The 23,225-nt window shown below is 40.6% G+C and overlaps 1 protein-coding gene across 1 annotated transcript in view; it reads left to right on the top strand.

Moving 5' to 3' along the window:
* LOC144524676 (X-linked interleukin-1 receptor accessory protein-like 2) overlaps window positions 1–23,225 on the top strand; it is a 449,564-nt gene that overhangs the window by 405,572 nt on the left and 20,767 nt on the right. The window contains 1 exon segment of the mRNA XM_078261101.1: window positions 5,569–5,714. Coding sequence (XP_078117227.1) covers window positions 5,569–5,714 — 146 coding nt within the window.

A 23,225-nucleotide genomic window follows, 5' to 3' on the forward strand; every position in this document is an offset into this window, starting at 1 on the left:
TTAGAATCTGGCTAGTACACAAACCAGCTAACTAACTTAAGCCAGGCTGATCAGGAATATTAACCTTTCTTTTTTTAAACATATCATGCTCTTTTGGCCTTTCCATTCCCTTTTTTCATGAATAATTTTTTAATAACCTGCAAATCCATATTTTCACACACTGTGCACATTTACTGTGTAGGTCTCTCTACTGGCTGCTTTACCATTATACCATCATAATTGATTTGTGTGATTAAGGCCATTCAAACTGTGCAGGGTTTTCATTCACTTTGAATTCAGCTACTTCATCATGCAAATTGAAAATGTAATCCCTTTGCTAGGTTTTTATTAGATGGGTCCTTCCTGTTCCTGTTAGCAGCATTTCCGTCCCCATAAATCACTTTAACATTGTTTTTTTCTCCAAATGTATCAAATATGTATAACAAATGCCTTAAATTATAGATTAAGGTCGTCGTTATCACATAACCATAGAATAATGCACAGGTAGCCTTCACGCTTCAAAAAGCCGGTCTCTTGCTCTTTTCAATATCCTTTTTTCTTTTTCTGGGCGAAGAAGAAGACTCCTGTCCCTGAAATTTGGATTTTGAATACGTGTGGTCCTCCATGTTTTCTTCTTCAAACTTGCCAGGGCCGGGAAGCTACGATACCCATTAGCAGCATTAGCAGCACCTGTGAGTTTATCATGTGACAGCGAAAACGCGAAAGGCGGAGCAGTATATCCTGTATGTCCCTTACCGGCTAACGTATTTCAAGATGGAGCATGAATATGGAGCGTCTACCCTAGTTCATGCGAATGCAAATGTAAAATTTCAAGCCAAAAGGAATTGATGGTGGTGGTAAATATTCATGAAAAAGGTTTTTGATAATGAACAACTAAACACGTTACACACTGGGCCTTTAACAAAATATCTTCACAATAGATTTTAGATAAATAATCATCAATAATGTGGATATAATGACTAAGTGGGTAAAGGCAAATAATAGAATAGTTAAAACAGTCTGGTAAGTTCAGAAAATGACATACATTTACTGTAATGCAGCCTTTAAAACCAGAAAAAGACGAAACTTAAGCCATTTTACGATATCCAAAATCTAAGATATCTAGTCTAATGTCACGATATCGATATAATATCAATATATTGCCCAGCCCTAACATACAGTATATAGTACAGTAAATACAAATTTTCATATTTGGCATGTGGTACTGTAATTATTGCTTGTGTTTGGTTTAATACCCCTTTTTCATTTCATTTATTATACAGGAAAGGATTAAAAGTAACATTAAGTTACAGTTTAAAGGGGCCTGACTCAGTTTAAAAACTGGTTTCCAGCAGGTTCCTGTTCTGCAGAAACAGAACACAGTTACGGCACATGAAGACAGAAACACTTGTACAGGACATTAGTAGGGCTAGACAACTACAGACAACTAAAAACAACAATACAGAAACAAGACTTGGACAATACATGAACAATCAATGAGTGCAAGTGTCACTGTGGACAGGGTGTATGCCTTTTTGAAATATGTGATGCATGTTAGTGTTCTGATGTGATGGGGTGTATGTATGAAAAAAGGATTTCTGACCATAGTTGTTTTTGTATGGGGGGACTGGAATGATTGCCTGTGAAACTGACCTAGTGAGGCGTACCGGTCTCAAATTGTGTGTCGGGAGAAGTGCAGCAAGTGTTGAAGTGCTATTTTGAATCTGAAAATAAAATGCAATAGCGTGGCTGTTTATGTAGTTCTGTTAAGTCAGAGTGTTTAAGCGTGTGAGAGCAATGTAATGGTGAGACTACTTTGGAAGATTACTTTGGATCTTGAGAGCTCGATTGTATTAGTCGTGCTATTGGTTCAGTAATTTCCTTAGTGGTAAGAGACCAGATTGGAAGACAGTAGGACATTGTTGAAAACACAATTGCATGTAGGTAGGCTGTGATTGCAGTTTAAATACAGTGTTAATGCTGGCTGCTCACACAAGACCTTCTATATTCGACACGGCATTGTGACACTCCAAGAGCCAGTCCAAGTTTGTCTTAGTTCACACTCCACCCTTACTTATTTTCTCTGGTCCTGTCCCAGTCTAAGGCAATTTCCTCTGAGGTTCAAGCTGTGAATACTCAAGCATTAGAAGCTGACACTGAGTTCAGTGAACAAGACACTGGCTTTTAAAACATTCTCCCCCCTGGACCACAGGACAGACTTTGTTAATTGTAGGTGGGGGGTAAATGAAATGGTCAGCTGTCACTGTCATCGACTGTTCACTAAACTCCTCCCTCGAGCAGAGATTTATTACCTTTCCTCAAAAAAATAGCAGACTTGTAATGGATGGATTAAACTGTGTTTATTTGCTCTAACATAGTGTTAGTCGCTAACGTGAGCATGGCTAACTGGTTACCTCAATGGTAACTTACTTCCAAAGCCGCGCGTTAGCATATAATTATTACATTGTGTTCCTAAAAGACATGGACCTGTCCAGCTGCCGTACTGGCAACAATTTATGTTATTTTAGTTATGTTTTTACAATGTTTGCTGTATTTCTTTGGACAAGATGATAAACGACAACAAGACACTAATGAGGATAGGAAAATCAACTCACCACTGTGTGACTCGCCTCTTACTGATTCTGCCATTTTGGTAGAGAGATTTTCAAATGGAAACATCAAAGAAAGAAGGAGGGATTAAACGCCAGCTGAGATCCCGCCCTCACGGACGTTCTCTGCCAAGCATCTTTCTAGCCAATGTACAAGCTTTGGATAATAAACTGGACGATCTCCATGCCCGTATCAGTTTCCAACACAATATCAGGAACTGTAATTTCCTTTGTTTCACTGAAACTTGGCTTAATCCTGGAATACCGGACAATGACTAATGTAAAGCCCAGTTCAGATCAAAGATTCACGGCGAGACAAGTTGAAACGTGCAACTACTTGCAACGAGCCGGTCTGCAACGTTCTGAAACCTGCCAGTTCACACCATTTCGACAATATGGTGTATCATCTCCATAACATTGACTCTTAGACCACTGCAACCTTTCCCTGCAACGTTCCAAAACGGTTTCATCTCGTCACGAATCTTTGGTCTGAACTGGGATCTTTGGTCTGAACTGGGCTTAACAGCAGGAATATTAAGATACTATCCAGTCTAAGGGCGCTTTCACACCTGCCTCGTTTAGTTCGGTTGAATCGCACTAGAGTTTGTTTTTCCCGCTGGTGAAGTTCGTCAGGGCAGGTGAGAACGCGGCATTCGCACTCGGGTGCGCACCAAAAGCGGAGCAAACCAGCGTACCGAGACCTGCTTGAAGAGGTGGTCTCGGTACGCTTTCAATCTAACTCTGGAGCGGTTTGTTTGTGGTGAGAACGGGATCCGTACTCGAACCGCACCAACTATACATGCTCCGCAAGTCTGAGCTAATGTCCTCCTGTAGTCAGGGGTGTTTAGCAATCTGCGATGCAGCAGAGCAGCAAACTCTAGCAGCTTGCAGTGTTTCTATCACAGAAATAGACAGTGGTCAAACTTGCCGTCCGTCACTCGCATCTCCGTGGTCAAACCAGCTGCCGTTAAAATTAGAGACACCGCACAGTCTCGGTAAACAGATCGCGTAACAATGTCTGATCATTTTAATGAAATGAGCTGATTTGACCATGGAGATGCACTAGTCCAGAACACAGGACCTTCTTCCTGTATTTACTTTCTTGCTCCCGCCCCCAGACACATCCGACCAATAAGAGGAGTGGACGTTCTTGCGTGATTTGTAATGGCGCATTTTGGTATGCTTGGATTTTTCCATGTGTCAAACCAAACCAAACCAAACCGAGCCGAGGGCAAATCCCTCCAAGTTTACAAACTCACCAACTGATTCGGACCAAAGCAAACTAACTACAGGTGTGAAGACGCCCTAAGTCCTGATGTGTTCAACAGCGCTGTGTTGTGTATGATCTGATTAAAAAAAGGGAAACCGTCCCGATCACATTTATTTGTTGCTTCGAAAGACTTATGCTTGCTCAAGATTTTAGTTAGGCATGTGCTTTCTCAAAGTGGCCAATGGCTAACAATGAGAAACCTGCTTTTGTCTACCTCTGTGTGCATCAGTGGCCCATTATTTAAAAAAGACCACAAATTACGAGTGGTAGATGCCACCGTTATCATTAGAATCTACTTACGGGGCAGTGCTAGGCAGAAAGTTTGACAGACATAGCAGCTAAGGCTGGCATGGCTTCGCGATGGGTCAAATGCTGAAATAAGTTCCCTCAACAAAGAAAGGAGGCCTCTTGCAAAGTGAAATAATTATGTTAACATCATGGTTTGTAAAGTGTTCAAAGTTTCACAAAACATATATTAACAAAACAAATAATTAAATAAAAAACTCTTCCCTTCCCCCTCTCCCCCTCACCAGTCACAAAAGAACAGGACAAAAACTGAATCAACACATTTCACTGTATTTACTCAACATTTTTCTTTAATTTATTTTTATTTTTTTTTAAATATAATGTTTGTTTTAAATTCTTAGGTTTCACTGTTGAGATTGTTCCACAAACTGATTCCTTTCACTGTGATGCACCGTTCTCTCATCTCGGTTTTTTGAATATCTCAGTTCCTTTTAAGTTGTAATGACTTTCGCTTTTCTCAAACCTTTTTTGGATGTTGGCAGGCGAATTACTCTTGTGAACTTTATACATTTATTTGCAGAATACTGTAAACCACTAGATCATAACATTTCAACAACTTTAACTGAACAAACAATGGATTTGATGAATCTGGAAATCAACTTCTAATGATGGTCCTTATGGCTCTTTTTCTGTAAAATGAAAACTGAATGAGTGTATGATTTACAAGCACTTCCCTAGATATACATATATATGAAATGATTTAAATTATTAAAATAGAAATTAAATAAGAATGCATTAAATGAAATTACCACTATTACAGCCGCATGAAGCGAAATGGGAGAACCTGTGTCTCATTGGACCGTCTGTGCTGACTGCTCTGGATTTGCCAAGTCAGCACAGATATCACTGATCACAGCCGAATCTGACCGTAAATCAGGCTCAAAGGTGCACGTCGTGACCCAAACATCAGTTCAGTCTCCCCCTCCTCCACCTCCTCTCTTCCTCGCAGGCTTTAATAGTATGACCTCACCATGAGGAGAGGCTTATTCCAGCTGTCGCCAATGTGTTCTGCACATGCCTCCTTGCCCTCATCCCTCTGTCCTCCTTTTTTCATCTGCTCTATACTCCACTCGTTTTTCCTCTCCTCTTACTTTCCCCTTCTCTCCTGTTATCCTCTTTCTCCTTTACAGCCTTTTGTAGAGTCATCTAGGAGATATAGACCGCCACCTGTCTCTAAGATGTTTACTTCTGTCCCTGTTCTCTTACTCCCTCTCTTCCTCTTCTTTCCTCTCTCAGAGAAGACAGAGAAAACTCCAGCTAATCCATCTAATGTTGCATACGTGTTTATGTTCTTCTTATGTTTAGGTCCTTGTCTTCCTTAAAAGGGTTTTAAAGGAGTATATTTGGGGAAATAGATGTCCCTGCTGTCTGTGACTATCGTCTTCTCTTTGTGTGTTTGTCCAGGATTTTGAGGGAGCATTTAGGGGAGAAGGAGGTGCAGCTATCCCTAATGTTTGATGCTGTGGAGGAGGCAGACCTGGCCAACTACACCTGTTATGTGGAGAACCACATAGGGAGGCGCAGCGGGAGTGCTATACTGCAGAAGAAAGGTAGATTACTATCTCTTTCTCTTTCCTTCCTCCCATTTTAGTTGGATAGAATTAAGAAAACCTGCCATAATTTGCATGTTACTTGTCACTATCTCATTACTGTCGCTTTTCTTCAAACAATGAATCTGAGTGAGTGACAGATAAAATTAATGATAAAAAGATAAGAGGTTGCAAGTAAATTGCTTATTAAAAAAACAACAGCATACAGTTTATAATTTGAAACCAACATCATGTACTTTACAAGTAAGTACAGAGAATGTTATACAGGGCCTAAAACGAAGCCCTGTGGCACCCCACAGCTGCTTTCTGTTGCGAAAAGACGATAAACTTACACTTTAAAGAAAAGAAAATTATTTTGGGAAGATCAAAGTTTAGTAAGGTCAATTCTTATCTACTGATGTAGCTTTTTTGTAGGGCTGTTAAACGATTACATTTTCTTAATCGCGATTAATCGTTGAATTTCTATAGTTAATCGCGAATAATCGCATGTTTTATCACATGATTAAAATTCTATTATTTTGCATTTCAGAACAGTTTTTAAGTACATATTAACAATGGAAAGCCATTCTTACCAGTGTATCTTGACTGGGAATCAAATGAATGCAAAGAAAGTGACTTTATGAACTTGATTTTAAGATTTGTATTTGTTTATTATATATTTAATCTAGTCACACATTTGAATTTAACAACTTTGAATGCATCACGACGCTGTAAATTGAACGCACCGTCTGTGTTTTTCCGACAACAGCAGCTGCAGATTCTTACATCCCGGTGTCGGAATCCTCTACAGTGAAATACAGTCACACTTTACACCGTTTAGCGTTAGCTGTCAGCATTGTAACCGTGTTTAATCCAGCTAATAGCTAGCAGTAGGCTAGCGTTAGCTGCTGTCGAGTATAGTGTTAACTAGCGTCCCGTGCAGCGATGTTTCTGTTGCCTGTAACGTCTGTTTCAGAACATCAGAGAGATGTGCAGGCATATCAGTGGCACCAGAATGAGGCACCGGAATCCGCGTTGCTATTCCTGCAGCAGCAGGATGTGTTACGAGGAAGTACGGCAAAATAGTAGCCTGTTAGGCATGATGCAAAGCCGAGTGAAGTGAAAATAAATTAATAAATGGCGGCATGCGTTTAATACGATTAAAAAAAATTAACGCATTATGCTCGACCCATAATCACATCGCGATTAACGCATTCATGCTGACAGCCCTACTTTTTTGATACAGTTTGAAGCCATGGTATCCCTGAAATGAAACCCTAACCTAACAAACTCAGAATTAAGAACCAAACCATTGCACTGAAATTAATTATTTAACGTATTTGCATGCACCAGCATGTGATGAAGGGAAGTCTGATACCACATTGCAAGTCAAATATCAGCCAAAATATCTAAATGTTTATTCTAAACATTAATTCTTAAGGGAATGTTATTATAAGAAATACCATTTTTCTGAGTTTTTCAGCTGGGAGATTTGTTTGAGTGACAAATTTGATATGTTCCTCAAGCTCTCTTAGCTTTTTAGTTTAATGAATAAACAAAATACAAAAAGATGTCAAAAAAAGGAAATATTGTTACACCTATTTTCCTTATTAAACAGAAAAATACAACCATAAACCTTCTGAATTCAAGTTTCTATCTTTTACCAAACTAATTGCTTTGTTAACTCATCGTAAAACACACTCACTAAAACTTGGCTTAAACTAAAGAAAAGTCACCAAACTTGGTCAGTTTGTCCACTGTTCCAATAACCACCAGTTCTGCTTTGATCAATAAACCCTTCATTTACCGAGTTAGCCAGCATATTTTAGTGAAAATAGATATTTTAGTGATTATGCTGGCTCTAAACTGTGTTTTTCCCCGCTGTCTCTTTCTACCGTTGCTGGCCTCTTTGTGAGAGCCACTGCTCAAGAAAGCTTGTTCTTCGGAGGCAGACCATTAAATCAGCAAAATAAAATGACAAAAATGCCCAAAAAAAACCTGGCATGCTAAATATAAAACTGTGTCTGCTCTAGTTACCTGGGACATATTCCATTTCTCTTTATGATTCTTTTAAAAAGGATTACCCCGCCATGCAGCTCAGGAACTGATGCTACTTTTATGGCCCAGTAAATAAACTTGGCACAAAAAGTAAGGAAATTTGTGTTTGGTAGATTATTTCTCTGTGGTAACAATGCTTTTTGGCAATATATATTATACCGTTGGAAAGCCTGTTTAGTTCCCTTTCAACGGGTGCCCCATTTGTAAGGAACATGCATTTGTGGGATGAGCAGCAGCGCTGAGTATGTGGGTTGCGCCCATGAAAAATTTGCCAAATCTTCTCTGCCAATGCAGCTTATTCAGCCATTGACTGGTTTGGTGATTGGTGGATTGGATGATTTTGCCTACGGCAGTTGGATCGTAGGGTCAAAGTGTGGAGAAGACGCGGAGAACGCTATGCTGATTGCTGCACCAATAGAGTAAGGTGGCATCTCCCCTCACTGGAAAAACGAGGCTTGTCATCATTGGAGGCAATCTCAATGCAAAGAGATATAGAGATGAGATTCTGCAACCAGTGGCAATCCCATATCTCCACAGTCTGGGACCAAACTCTATCCTCCAAGATGACAACGCTCGCCCCCACAGGGCGGGGTTTATCAATGACTACCTCCAGAATGTGGGAGTGGAGAGGATGGAATGGCCTGCCAGCAGTCCTGATCTCAACCCCATTGAACACACTGGGATCAGCTTGGGCGTGCTGCTCGTGCCAGAGTGACCAACACAACCACGTTGGCTGACTTGTGACAAATGCTGGTTGAAGAGTGGAGTGTGTGACTTGGCTGGTAACCAGCATGAGGAGGAGGTGCCAGGCTGTTGCGGCTGTGTATGGTTTGTATTGGCAATGGTCTTGTTTCTTCAAACTTTAATCATCCAATCCACCAAACACCAAACGAGTCAATGGCAGAATAAGCTGTTTGGCATTGGCAGAGAAGATTTGGCAAATTTTTCATGGGCGCAACCCACATACTCAGCGCTGCTGCTCATCCCACAAATGCATGTTCCTTACAAATGGGGCACCCTTTGAAAGGGAACTAAACAGGCTTTCAACAGTAAAACATTTATTGCCAAAAACCATTGTTACCACAGAGAAATAATCTACCAAACACAAATGTCCTTACTTTTTGTGCTAAGTTGATTTGTGGATGTGAAGAGCTTCCAAGATAATTAAGACATTAAATGTGTGCTGTCATCATGAAATGTGCAAGATATAAAAGCTCTTCCAAAGATTCATTTCAAAAGTTTTGTCAGCCGCTCTGAAACAGATGACAAAAACAAAATAGCAGAATCAACACAGAATCAAAGAGAAAAGATCCTACAGTACTGAACACTCTGTTTGATTGACAGGTGATCTGCAGAATGTGTGGTGAAAATACACCACAGCAGACAGTGCTGAGCAGCACAGATGGAGACAAAATAAAAAAAACAGGATCTCATAGTTAGAGCTTTAAATATTCAGCTGAAAAATGCATGAGGGCACAGCTCCCTTTGTAAACATTTGCAGCAGTCCTGCCGTATCTTGCTTTCCATCTGATAAGCAAAGAGAACGGGCCTGTTTGGGTCAGAGGCCACAACCCGCAGAAAGAGAGAGACACCTAGAGAGACGAAGAGAAACCGAGAAACAGCACCGGAGGAGGAGATGAATTGTCTCCCTTACCTTACATTTCAGTGGAAAAAAGGGCCGCATGAATGCCCACTACATGAATTAAATTAACGCCATGCAGAAAAGTAGGGACAGGGTGAATTGGGGGGAATGTGGAAAGAGATAAACAGGCGCAGAAACGGTGGCAGACAGAACGAGGCACAGAAATGGAGAACAAAGGAGAAATAAAAGATGCAGACAGAGATAAAAATGGGGAAGCTGAGGGGTGTATGAGAAAATTTGGAGAGCCGAAATGAAGACAAAAAGAGAAAAGAAGAGAGGGAGAGAGACGAGGACTAAAAACAGTTCTTCTGACACCCCGCCTGATTCCTGCTGAATGCCTTGGGTGTCAAATCTATCTTACTATACTTAACTAGCACCTTAGGGACTCACATGCACAAGTACACACACACGGGATCACACAGACATACACCTCCACAGCGGGTCAGGATGAGAACTGTGGGGTCGTCATTACTTCACACTGTAATTACCTCGGTGAATACAGGAGTGTGTACTGTGTGTGTTTCTGTGCAAAGTTTTACAGTAAAGCAACTGGCAGCATTGCTATTATATAGCTAACAGCATAGTCTGCATTTGCGTGTGCACGTTTGATTAGACCGAAACACACACACATTCTCCTCATGGTAGGCATTATGTGTAATGGGATTGTTTAAAGGTCCCATATTATGCTCATTTTCAGGTTTATACTTGTATTTTGGGTTTCTACTAGAGTAGGTTCACATGCCCTAATGTTAGAAAAACACATTATCTTTCTCATACTTTCTGTCTGAATATACCTGTATTTACCCTCTGTCTAGTCTATATCGACAACATTTAATTTCCAGGATTGTTCAGGTGCCGCCGGAAATTCTGCCGGATGTCCCTCATTTTGAACGGATGTGCATCACCTTACGCTTTCTTTGTGTTGGCATTTTAAATTCTGGTGGATTTCTGAGGACTATGGTTAACTGCTCCTCAGATCTCTGCAGGGTAAATCCAGACAGCTAGCTAGACTATCTGTTCAATCTGAGTTTTCTGTTGCACGACTTAAACAACCTTTAACCTTTCATACACGTTACACCAAAACAAGTTCCTTCCCGAGGCTATTTTACAGAGGCACAGTTGCTCCATCTGGCACTTAGCACTGCCCATGAAGATTGTGGCCTAAAAGGTGGCCTAGAGGTTAGAGAAGAGAGCTTGTGACTGGGAGGTTGTCGGTTCAATCAATCCCCAGACCAACAGGATAAAATCTGGGTGGGAAAGTGAAAGAGCAGCGCTTGTCCCTCATTACCACCACTGAGGTGCCCTTGAGCAAGGCTCTTAACCCCAACTGCTCCAGTGGAGCTGCTCAGTGGCCAGCAGATCAGATGAATGTGATCAGGGTGTTCCTGCAAAAGAGAGGTTGCCTCTCAGAGAACCTCCCCTGAATAAATAAAGGTTAAATAAAAAAATCTAATCTAATCTGTGATTAGAGCTGGGCAATATATCAATATTATATTGATATCGTGATATGAGACTAGATATCGTCTTAGATTTTGGATATCGTAATATAGCATAAGTGTTGTCTTTTCCTGGATTTAAAGGCTGCATTACAGTAAAGTGATGTAATTTTCTGAACTTATCAGACTGTTCTAGCTGTTCTGATATTTACGCACTTAGTCATTATATCCACATTACTGATGATTATTTATCAAAAATCTCATTGTGTAAATATTTTGTGAAAGCACCAATAGTCAACACTACAATATTGTTGCGGTACCGATATCAAGGTATTTGGTCAAAAATATCGTGATATTTGATTTTCTCCATATTGCCCAGCCCTAATTGTGATTGGTTTAAAGAAATTCCAGTGAACTAGCGCACGTTTTTCTCCCATCCTAAATGTTGTGTGGACTAGCCAGACCATCCTCTGCAGCACTGTGGAGGAGGGTCTGGCAATGCGAGGCTACCCTCTGTCTGAAACACTTAAGCCCCCCCCCCTCCCGAAAATGCCCAGTCTGCTCTGATTGGCCAGCGTTTCCAGGCGTTCTGCATCTACACCCTGCATCTCTGCACCGTCATTGCAGCTGGGGAATGACTGTAACGGCACTGTGGCGGCACTTTCCACCTACGTATAAGTATAGTTGTGATATCGCAACCGTAAAGTCCTGACGTCTCGTTTAAAGGCACAGTTTCTAAATACGGACTGTGTGCATTTTTCTGTGGATTGAGTGGATTGAGTATTTACAGTATATATCTCACTTTTTACAATATGGGACCTTCAAAAGCACTATCGTGTATTTAAGTGTACTTTACCATACACACATTCAGTATAAAGGAACACATACACACACAGTGGAATACTCAAGTAGCTGGAACTTGAAGCAGGTATCAGTACATGTTCAAAGTATCCCTGTCAGCTGCAGTACTCCATCAGCTTCTAATAAATGAAATGAAACATGTAGCAAAAAATGTGTGGGTGCTCTAATGGATTAGGGTGCATGATGGAGCACTGTCTGTGTACTGGTTGTTTATGCGCATCTCATACCCGTTTCCTTTGGATTCCAAATGAAGTGGGCCGCTCCACATCTTTCTAAAACACACTGACGTCTTCCTTCTCCTTTCTGTCTCTTAATCTCTTTCTTATCTTTTTCCTGCTTTCTCTTTTCCTCCCATTTATTTCTCAATTTAGAAATAGCAGCCCACTCTGAACAATCCACATCTCAGTTGTCCAAAAGCTTGCTCTCTTTATCTACATCTCCTTCTCTGTGATCAGTATAGATTGAAAGGAAATGAGCAAGATAATAGCTTTAACCTGGAAAAGTCCCCCATTCAGTGTGGCTCACCAGATACTGCAGTTTTCAGTGCCATGATTCTGTCAACCTAAGAAGTATTTTTAGTAAGGAGCTTCATTTTAATTTCCGAGCAAACTTTATTGTTCTATCCTCCTCAGAACACCAGTATTTGTTTAGGTGTTTGGATAGAGCCAGCTGATGGGGTTTGATTACAAATGAAACAACATGGTCTTTGCATGATTTTGTGTGGAAGTTTAGGGATATTTTCAAATATATGTATAACTTTTAGCTGTAAATGACATTGGCTGGTCTTATAAAAAAATATGTTATTTTTTTTGTGGGCACGTCAGCCAACAGACATGACAATTAGAGTAGGTTCTGGGCTGAATAAGGGAGTACAAGGCTATGGATAGAGCTGTTTTAATAAGGTGCAGCAACTCACAATAACACACAAAGCATGTCTCCATCACTGTAAGAAGAGGTAACACTATTATCAGCTCAGTTTACACAACATACGTTGCAGCGGATCATACTGCATGATCATACTGCATTCTGTTTTTTATGCCTTTGTAAGCACTGCTATAAAGACAAAAGCACTTTTAATGATTGCACTACTAGTTAGATGTAAAACTGTATTTCGTTGTACTGCTTGTCCTTACTTGTGCAATGACAATAAAGTTGACTCTAATCTAAGCGGGGGATTGTGTGGGGATTGTGTACAGCTAAAGAAGGAAAGCACCTTAAGTAGATGTACATTCATCCTTATTATATGTATATATAAATGTTTTTTTGGCCATCATATGGCAGCAAAACAAGCCGTGAACACTGTGAAGCTGTATATCACCATATATTGCTCCGGCAATGGTGTTAGCAAACTGAACCGAAACAAAAAAAATACCGGCCGTAAAACCAAAACAATGAGCTGAAATATGATAGCTGACTTAAGTTTTTATTCATAAAATGTCATATATGTTTGTAGGTTCATATTGGATATTAGATTCAAGATTCCTTTTATTGTCATTCAGCAAAACACAGCAATATAAGCATGAAAATTACAAGCATGGGTCCTTTTAAAAACAGGGTAATAGAGAGCGCTATGAATTATATATATATATGTATATATTATGGCATGCCATATATATGTGAAGTTTGAATTTATTGAATGAAAGTCTGGATATATTGAATGAAAGTCTGAATGAGATCAAATGTACAAACTTTGTGTCGAGTTTTGTACTAAACAAAACTGTTGAACCTGCAACAGACTGAACTTTAAGTTTAAGAGACTGAACACTGAGTCACGCTGTGTTGAACAGCCATGTCAGTGAACTAACTACACAGTCAGTATACTATTAACCTTTAAATTGAACTGAGCAAAACCATTTGAATGAGCAAAGTCATTTGTAATTTCCACCTCTAATGTAGGCTACCTTTTGAAAAGTTCACTAACCTGGCTAACTAGCCAGCAGACTGTTCCGGTGCCTCTTGGCCTGAAGCCTTGAAGCTAATAGGGTCAGATTTGGGCTCCTGAACACAACATGACAGCCTAAACAAAGCACAAGGTATCCTAAGTTAGCACAAGTTATTAAAGCTTGATTTCATGCACTGTGTGTGTGTGTGATTGAATTAGGGTGTGCTCCCACCCTGCAGTGACCCAAGGTAATGGGTTGATGCATCTATGTTGCACGCATGCACTCCCGCAGACACACACACAAACACACACACCTACAGTACACACACCATGCACATCTACTTATTGTAACTGACAGAGCAGAAAGAGCTGCCTTCAGCCACCATGACTAGAATCTTGCTTGAAAGAAAAAAGTGGAGGGAGGGAGAGAGACTAATAAGAGCTGACAAAAAAGAGGAGGGATTGAAAGAAAATAATACACAGAGGAACAGACAGGGACTAGACAGACATGGTTTCTCTGATGTCATTCAAAGGTTCAAAAGGTTTCTGAAGGTTTGAGTTTGGGTTCATCACACGCTCCAATCTTATTTGCTGCATCTAAGCAAAAACTAATTTAGATTCACAAAACAGTGAGGACTGATTTGGGATAAGGGAGGATGGGCGTTACAGCCCCAAACTTCCCTTCAACCCTGTTCACATTTAGGGCACGGTCAATCCCAAAACTGTGTGCACCGTGCACGTTTCCTCGAAACAGTATTAAACCGTGTGCAAAGGGCTTTGAGGTATGTTTTCTCCTGTTTGGTGGGTGTGTCAGCGATGTCACCCAATCAGCAGCAACGTGTATGTGAAGTCGTAATAAAAAGGCAAAAAGCCCCCCAGTTTCAGTTTGAATTCACGTTTTGCTTCATTTTGTCGGGGCTGAACGTGTACTTAGTCACTTCACGCGTCTTGGACCAATCAGATAGCTCCCACATACTAAAAAAAAAAACAAATGCATCTGAAAAGCCGTATCAATATCAACTTATACTGATATCTGACTAAAAATTAGCAGTTCTTTTCCCTTTCTCTTTTTGTTATTGTAACTAAACTGTTAGAGTGCAAAGTGTATTCTTCTTGCATTTCTGTGCGTTGCCGCCACCCTCTGGATTGGAGTGGGGTTTAAGCAAATTTGCCTGCTGCCTGAGAGAAGCAGGACAGATGGAATCAGATGTATGATCTGGCAGCAGAGATGTAGATAAGTGTATAAGAAAGTGTCTAAAATCTCATCGGCGACACCAGACGCTTGAAATGTGAAAGTGTACTAGATGGGGCCATTGAGTGATACTATCTACTTAATCTTCGAAAAAAAAGTCTCAGTTTTTCCACAAAAAGACTCACTCTTGTGTGTAAAAATGTAATAAGCTATCTAGCTTATCTCTAACTTCTTGTGGAAAAAAATGTATCTCAACATGAGGTCCTTTTACTGTTCTGGAGTATCCACTCATATCACAAGATCTTTACCAGCAGATGGAGTTTGCCCAGTTGTCATTTAATTGTACTGCAGATATTCAAGTTTCCATTTTTTTCTGAGCACTTTGAAGGGTTAGGGTTAGACCTTTGCTCAGGTTGAGGTTGGGTGGACCCAGGGCTGTAGTACTTGAGACCGGACACCGAGAGGGTTTTTCTATTGTCTCGGACTTGTCTTGGACTCATTGGTATTTGGACTCAGACTTGTCTCGGACTCGGCCATCGGACTTGCCAAATACTCTAGTTGGTCTCGACCGAGTCCAGCACTATATGCTTTTTTTCTAAAGTAACTTCCTCTTTCAAAACAAAACCACTGATGAAGTGCGCTTGTTCAGAAAACAGGTGTTGGTTTAATTCAAAATCCATCTAGAACGGGCATTAACATTGGTCCCCTGATATATGCCTGGCTGCGTCATATACCTCAATCATCAGGCTTCAATCATTTTCATTTTGGCCACTGACACAATGTCAGTGAGCATCTAAAAGGTGAAGTAAGTATAAAATAGGGCCTAATTTGATCCTACAGTGTTGTACTCTGCACTTGCATTTTTAACATAATAATAGAGTGGGCGCCTGGGTAGCTCACCTGGGAGAGCGGGCGCCCATATGCAGAGGCTCAGTCCTCGACGCAGCAGCTCAGGTTTTGAGTCCGATCTTAAATAGAAGATAAACTGTCTCTCGCGTCACATAAATTATGAATAGCTAAGTAAGTGGTCTTTTTTCTGTCTCGTTTGGACACGGTCTTGACTTGGACTCAAATCTCTTTGGACTCGGTCTTGACTCGGTCTCAACTAGTCCTGAGGCCCGTACTACGAATCAAGATCAACATGCCCAGGATTTATTTCAGTTACCCAGCTTCACCTAACCTAACAACCGCGGTCCCGCATAACCTGTGTCACGACGGTGGTTAACAACTAGTTCAACCAACCCAGGGTTTCCCAATCCAGCGACGCGCGTTCACATAAAAGAGGCGGTGTTTGCGCAGCACGACCAATCGCAAACATCTACCAGAGCCGCATAGTTTACATAAGAAGATAAATATGAAGAACACAGACACGGTTTTACAGGCAAAACGCAATACAGTCGCTGCTTCCTAACCCAGGAAGGAAAGCTGGCAAAAAAAAATTGCCGACACTGTACATGCGTAAATCGCAACGCTTTTATCAATATCACTTCCCCATCAGTCAGGCACAAGATCTGACCATAATTACACTTGTGCTTTCCATAAACTGTTGTTGCTTTAGCCTTTTATTTCAGTTGCAACCCTGGCAGTCGTAAGTGCTCGTGAGAGCAAATAACATACGGCTCAAGAAGCCGACCAATAGCCTATACGTAATTCCCTCCGCTGAAAATCTATATCTTTCATAAAAATACCCATCAGGGAATGTTAACTGGGTTGTCGGCCTCTAAATGTTTTAACTTTTATGAGCGCACCTCTCTCTCTCCCCCCGGGCACCAAGCTCCACCGGATCTTCTAAGAACGCTGTGACGCCGTTATCAATCCAGTATTGATTGGTCAGTAGGCGGTGCTTTTACACCGGTTGATCTCTAATCAACATAACCTGCTCCCGAGCGGGTTAGGTGTTCAGCATAAGTTACCACGGCGATTGAACCCAGTAACAAGTGATCCACCGTCGTGATACACAAAACCCTGGGTTGAACCTGAAGTTACCTCGTTAACGCCAAATCTTGCTTCGTAGTACAGGCCTCTGGTCTTGGACTTGTCTTGGACTCGACAAAGGTGGACTTGACTACACCCCTGGGTGGAGTTATGTTGGGGTTATGTGAGGTCGCCATCTTTCATAAACTTCTAGTAAAGACAAGGGGGAGAGTTGTCCCGCCCTGAAAGGAACAACAAAACTAACGGGTGAATGAGGGAGATGTCAGTGTTTATACTGTATGCCAACACAGATCTGAGTAAAAGGTCTAATCAGACACTGTTAGGATAATTATTTATCAAAGAATGGACCAAATCACTGGAGTTCTCTTAAAAGTTTGTTTACTTTACTTTACTAGCAAGTACAGTCAGTTTACAGCACTCCAGAGGTGCTCTTAGGGGACCACTAAGGTCTATATAAAAGAGACTTCAGATACAGTATTAGGGGACCACTAAGGCCTATATAAAAGAGACTTCAGATACAGTATTAGGGGACCACTAAGGCCTATATAAAAGACACTTCAGATACAGTATTAGGGGACCACTAAGGCCTATATAAAAGAGACTTCAGATACAGTATTAGGGGACCACTAAGGCCTATATAAAAGAGACTTCAGATACAGTATTAGGGGACCACTAAGGTCTATATAAAAGAGACTTCAGATACAGTATTAGGGGACCACTAAGGCCTATATAAAAGAGACTTCAGATACAGTATTAGGGGACCACTAAGGCCTATATAAAAGAGACTTCAGATACAGTATTAGGGGACCACTAAGGCCTATATAAAAGCATCCAAAAAGCAGCATGTCATAGGACCTTTAAGTACAAGTACCGAGTAAATGTACTTAGCTTAGTCACATTCCACCACTGGTAGCATAGGTGTCGCAAACACTTCTTCTCTGTGTTGGCTTAAAAGCTGACTCGATTTCGAGAATATAATTTAAAATCTATGTCGACTGGAGTTTGTAGAGAAGTTGAGAAGCTGAGGTTTTTCTCTTCAGCTTCTAGTTGCCTTCAAAGAAACTGCATTCCAAGGCATTTTAGCATCTCATGGTTCCGATGAAAGAAGCGACAGATGGTACGTCTGGAGACAAACTTTATTTATATCTATTTTTATTTCATCATCATTGTTGTTTCTTGAGAAATTGCTTTGGCAACAGATGCGAAATGCTTTTCTAATGAAGCCAGTGGACGAAAACTAAAAGACAAAGACAGAGAGAAAAGAGCGTAAAGGCTGTGGAATTCAACAAGGTGTGTTTGGCTGTTAAGAGAGACAAATAGCACAGCAGGGAGAAAAGTCACGTCAAAAATCTCATTCAAATTTCCTTCCGCATTCCTCCCCCACAAATGCGTCGACCATTACCTTTTGACTTCTCTTTGTACGCCCAATAAGTACGAAAGCATAATTAAAATTCAACATTCAAAATTCCGCTCCCGTTTTCCTGTGCACTGATATCGGGATATGGCGTTAAGTGACTCATTACTAATGGAAAATATCTGGGAAAGATAGATGGGGTGGGGAGTGGTGATAGAACAGAGAGAGGAAGAGAGGAACACGAGGGAAGGAGAGAGGGATGGATGGAGGCAGGCGGAGATGGAGAGAGAAGCAGAGGTTCTTTTTAAATGTGTCTCGTACTAATGGAAGCAATTTGAGTTCACTTCACTGCAGAGCAAATATTTGGTAATTAGTTAAATTTTACTATTTTTCTTCCCCCCTCGGACGGCCATTCCCTCCACCCCCCTACCTCCCTATCCCCCAGTCTGTCGCTGTCCCACCTCCTTCTACCATACTGTGTCTCTGTGTGTAAGTAAAGCTCAGAGTAGAGTTGGAGAGACGTCTACTGGTGAAATGTTGTAACTTCAGACAGATGACATACTGTAAAAAGATTGGTGCATTGTGGGAGATTATTTCAAAGAAAATAGGTAGATCGATATTAACCCACTACATATTTTCAAGACGGGCTTAAATAGAAGGCTCATATGTTCAGTCCTTAAAATTCTCCATCTAATGAGACGCAGTTTGATAATACAACCACAAAAAGAAAAAAGAGCTTCTCAGGTGTTAAAGAAACAAATGTCCCCAGGTGGCTAATAGCATGCATGAGATGATAATATGGCACAGCACAGTCAATTTGGTTTATTTATTTGCACAAATGAAAAGACATTAATAATTAAACAGAACAAAATACAGGACATAACCACAAAATTGAAATGCATCAATGAAAAAAAACACACTGGCACAACACAAAAAAAGATAAAAATAGAAAAAAGAATTGCCCCCTCAGCTCTTATTTTGGAAGGTCTTAACATGAGTTTTTAATGTTGGTGCAGGCTGCTACTGTATCACCATGCTGTTTTAAAACAATAAGCCATCTTTTTGAAAACTTCCCTAAAAACTGCTGGTTTTGAGACATTTGAAGCATCTAAGCATTTTACAAAATCACAAACCTTCCCCACAGTGCCGTACAGAACACTGACTACATTTCCATGCACATAATATTCCGTTTTTTGCCATTATTCCGAAAATGACGATATTCCGACTAAGCTATTTACATGGCTAATGAAAATTAATATTCCACTAATATTCCCGTTTACATGTAGCCGTGCAAAATACAATTTTTTTCAAAGTTTTCCAGCGTTGGCTTGTTGGACCGTGCCAACACAGCGTCCCTCTTTTATTCCTTCAACCAGCTTGAAAAGGTCGGCGTAGCGATGTGTGCGCATATCCAAAAACCTGTTGATATCCAGGTCTTTGATCATGTTTAAAAGTAGCTGTGTTTCTCCTTCTTATCGGGTCTGCAGCCTGGCAAACTGTTGGCTGGTTGGTTTGTATAGAGCAACCATAGCAACGCACAGAGCTGACCGTAAGCCGTAAACAGGCAAGAGGCCGTAAACTGCGGTAAAAACACAAATTGAGATGCATATTCCAAATGCGCTGTATACATGTCCAAAGAATGGCTCTAAAACCCGAAAAATACCGGAATATCCCACGTCTTAATCGGGAAAAATGCTATATTCGGAAAAAGGCCTTAATCAGAATATCCAACCGGAATACGCTGTTTACGTGACCTGTATCATATTCGGAATAATAGTGGAATATTGGTCTGCATGTAAACGTACTCAGTGTGAAAGAAAGTGGTGGAAATATTAAGTACACTTTTGAGGTACTTTACTTGACTACTTCACAAGATTTTAAAGCAATGGTTCCCAAACCCAAGGACCCCTAAACTGACACAAATTAGACCACGGACCCCCATTTCCCAGGATTTTGTCCCAGGGTCTCCCATCTGATAGGATTTATTACAGAAAGTGTATGCAACCCATGACCAAAACAGTTCTACATTCTGTCATTGTGTACCTTAATGGATGGAATTATAGTGAGTAAATGAATGATTCCCCTTTTTGCTGGGGACCCCCTGGAACCCCCTCAAGGTCCCCTGGAGGTCCCTGCACCTCACTTTGGGAACCACTGTTTTGGAGGAAAATATGCTACGTTTTACTCCACTCTACTTCACATTACTCTACAGACAAAACATATGATACATGTATAAAATATATTGGCCAACAGTATATAAAGCAGTAAAAATTAGCTCCGCCTCGAACAACTCCAACATTAAAACGCTGCTTACATTTTAATGCATCAGTAATAACAATAAGTGTTTTTCTGAAATTAACCATTTCTGGTATTATACAATACAACCTTTTTAATATTGCAGTTACTATAACTTGTACTGTAATATATTGTTATTAAAGACAGCTGATGATTGTGAGCCTTTATGCTCACTACAGCTCTGATTGGTGCCTTCAGAGTGACAGTTGTATGAAATGTCAAAGGAACAGAGGGAGTCCTTACACTGACATGCAGGCACTGCGGCTGCAGACTGACTGTTGCTATTACACACCATCACTAAACTGACAAGAGAACAAAGGAACCAACAGTTGAACTGTTGAGTCTGATGTAATGTAAATGTTTCAGATTCTGATCACTGGGATTTGCTGTGTGATCAGAGATAGATAGATATATAATAGATTTGTATCTTTTTGTACCTTTTTGTATCTACCCTTTAATGCAATTTATAAAAATCATACAGTTAATTTTTAAAATGTATATGATAGTCTGTCTGCCTAGCTTTGACACTCTTCACTTGACTGCTGTGATGCTGCCTAATCAGTAACTTGAATGTTAGAGGGGGAGGAGTACACACTGTGTAGTAAGTAATGAAGTTGTAACAGCCAAGAAAAAACAGATGACAGCAGGATATGTTCTCCTCCTCCCTTCCGATCTTTACTGTACATGTGACACTGTACCAGACCAGTAGGTGGCGATGTGCTCCAAGGTGGCAATAAATACCTGCTGACTGCCGCCTTAGAGTTACGATGGCACACTGGAGGTTTTAATCATGTTAGGGGATACGTTTCAGTTTAGTTAAAAAAATTCACTTCTGCTGCATTGATAATCAGACAAGATTGTGTATATTCTGTATGTTGAATTAATAAAACACCAGTTTTAAAATGAAGTGGTTTCAAGGAAAAGTCATAGGGAAGAGATGAGTTGGAGTGTGTGTGTGTGTGTGTTTGTGATAGTAATAGATCATATTTCCCATGGTGTCATTCACCAGCAGTGTTCCATTAATCTTCCATACACTCATATTGCCTATGATAGCACTATCATTCATACATACAAACACACACAATCTGAGACCGTGTGTGTGTGTGTGTGTGTGTGTGTGTGTGTGTGTGTGTGTGTGTGTGTGTGTGTGTGTCTAACATGCTGACGTGAGGTCATCTGTCTCGCTCAGTCAAGGCAACATACTTTGTGTCTTTTGCCAATTTATATTCTGACCAAGGTGATTCCTTTTATTTTTGTCAATTCCAGTTTAACTCACAACATAGGAGATCATCACCAAACACTTGCAGAAAAAGCATCATCACTAAATCTCAACATAGACCACAAACAATTGCAGTAACGGCATCCCTGTCTGCGGCCTGCGTGCGAAACAGTTTCTGATGCTTCCCATTGAAAGGTTTAGAGAAGTAGCTGTGTGCTGCTCTTCATCGGAGGTGGGATCATTTACCCTATGCCTATGTGCAAAACTAGTTGGTCCTCATCCTCTAAGCATTTTTCTTGTATATGTGAAATTTACAGTTTGAAAACACTTCCAAAAAGCACACTGCGTTACTTTTACAAGAAAAAAAGCTTAAAGGATGAAGTATAATTGGTTTGGCAAATGTGAATTGGGTTAACTTCCCCACTGCCAATAAAGAGCTATGCTTCCCTCAATGTTTCAATAAGCATCCAGGACTACATTTATGGGAAGACAATAACCCTTAACTGAAAAATCTTCTGTTAAGGCAAAAGTATACTGTTAAATCAAGACGGTTAGATTTGAAAGAAGAAATAACACATTAACATAACACATCACTTCCTGCTCCTTTTTCACAAGAAATAAATACGCCATTGCTCAATTCAACACACTGACTTTACTGAGTCATTTTGATGACTTTCCGCTGTATTGTTTCCCTCCACTTTAGCATTTACTATTCTCCTGTAAATGCCACTTGTGGCCATGGTGGTGGCCATTCTTCAGGAAAAGTTAATAGGCTTTCTTATAAAGCAGATATCTTCAACAGGGGGTCCGGGACCCCTTGGGGGCCCCCCGAGTTACTGCAGGGAGGGCCACCAAATGGTTCACATTAAAACATGATGGATAAAATATATGAAAACGTCAACAATTATTATTCTAATAGCTTATATGGTATGTACCATAATAAAGTTTGTGTAAAGGCTTTAGGCTGCTCTATTTTAGGCCCAGTTTAAAGGTGCCCTGCCACACATATTTTATTACTTTGTGGTAATGGCTGAAGTTATACCATGGACTCTGTAACATTTTTTGTGGAAAAAAAATGCCTTGGTTACCTCATTTCAAGCCATTCTAGCGTGAAGGCTGAAACCCTGCAGGAAGACTCGGCTCGGTTTGTGCCAGTTCTCATTAATATTCAAAAAGCTAAGCTGCTTGACTCCGATTGGCTAGCAGCTAGCCAATGAGAGCCTGGCTATCAGCATCCTTTACCCACCGCAATTGGGCGAGCTCATGAATAGTAATGAGCTCAGGCAACACCACTTCAGACTGACCAGCTTTTGTAATTGGCCTGATTTCTCCACTTATTTCTTTTCAGTGGCTAGAGCTGACAGAGGAGGTAGCAGTTCATTTTCACATTCACGACATAAAAAACGGTTTTGTGAGGCAGGGCACCTTTAATATGTAACTTAGTTTTATACAATGTGAGTAGTCAGGGGCCCCTGCTCTATCTCTCTTTAAGCTAAGGGGTCATTGGCCTAATAAGCAACAACATTAAAGACCCTTGTTTTAAAGCTTAATATGGCAGTATTGGATAGAACGGACAGGACAGGAGTGCACAAAAATTGCAAAAGAAACTGACATCAATGAAGGGCCATTCTTTTAAAGTGCTCACATTATGCTCATTT

The sequence above is a fragment of the Sander vitreus genome, chromosome 10 (genome assembly GCF_031162955.1).
Source record: "Sander vitreus isolate 19-12246 chromosome 10, sanVit1, whole genome shotgun sequence".
Taxonomy (NCBI): domain Eukaryota; kingdom Metazoa; phylum Chordata; class Actinopteri; order Perciformes; family Percidae; genus Sander; species Sander vitreus.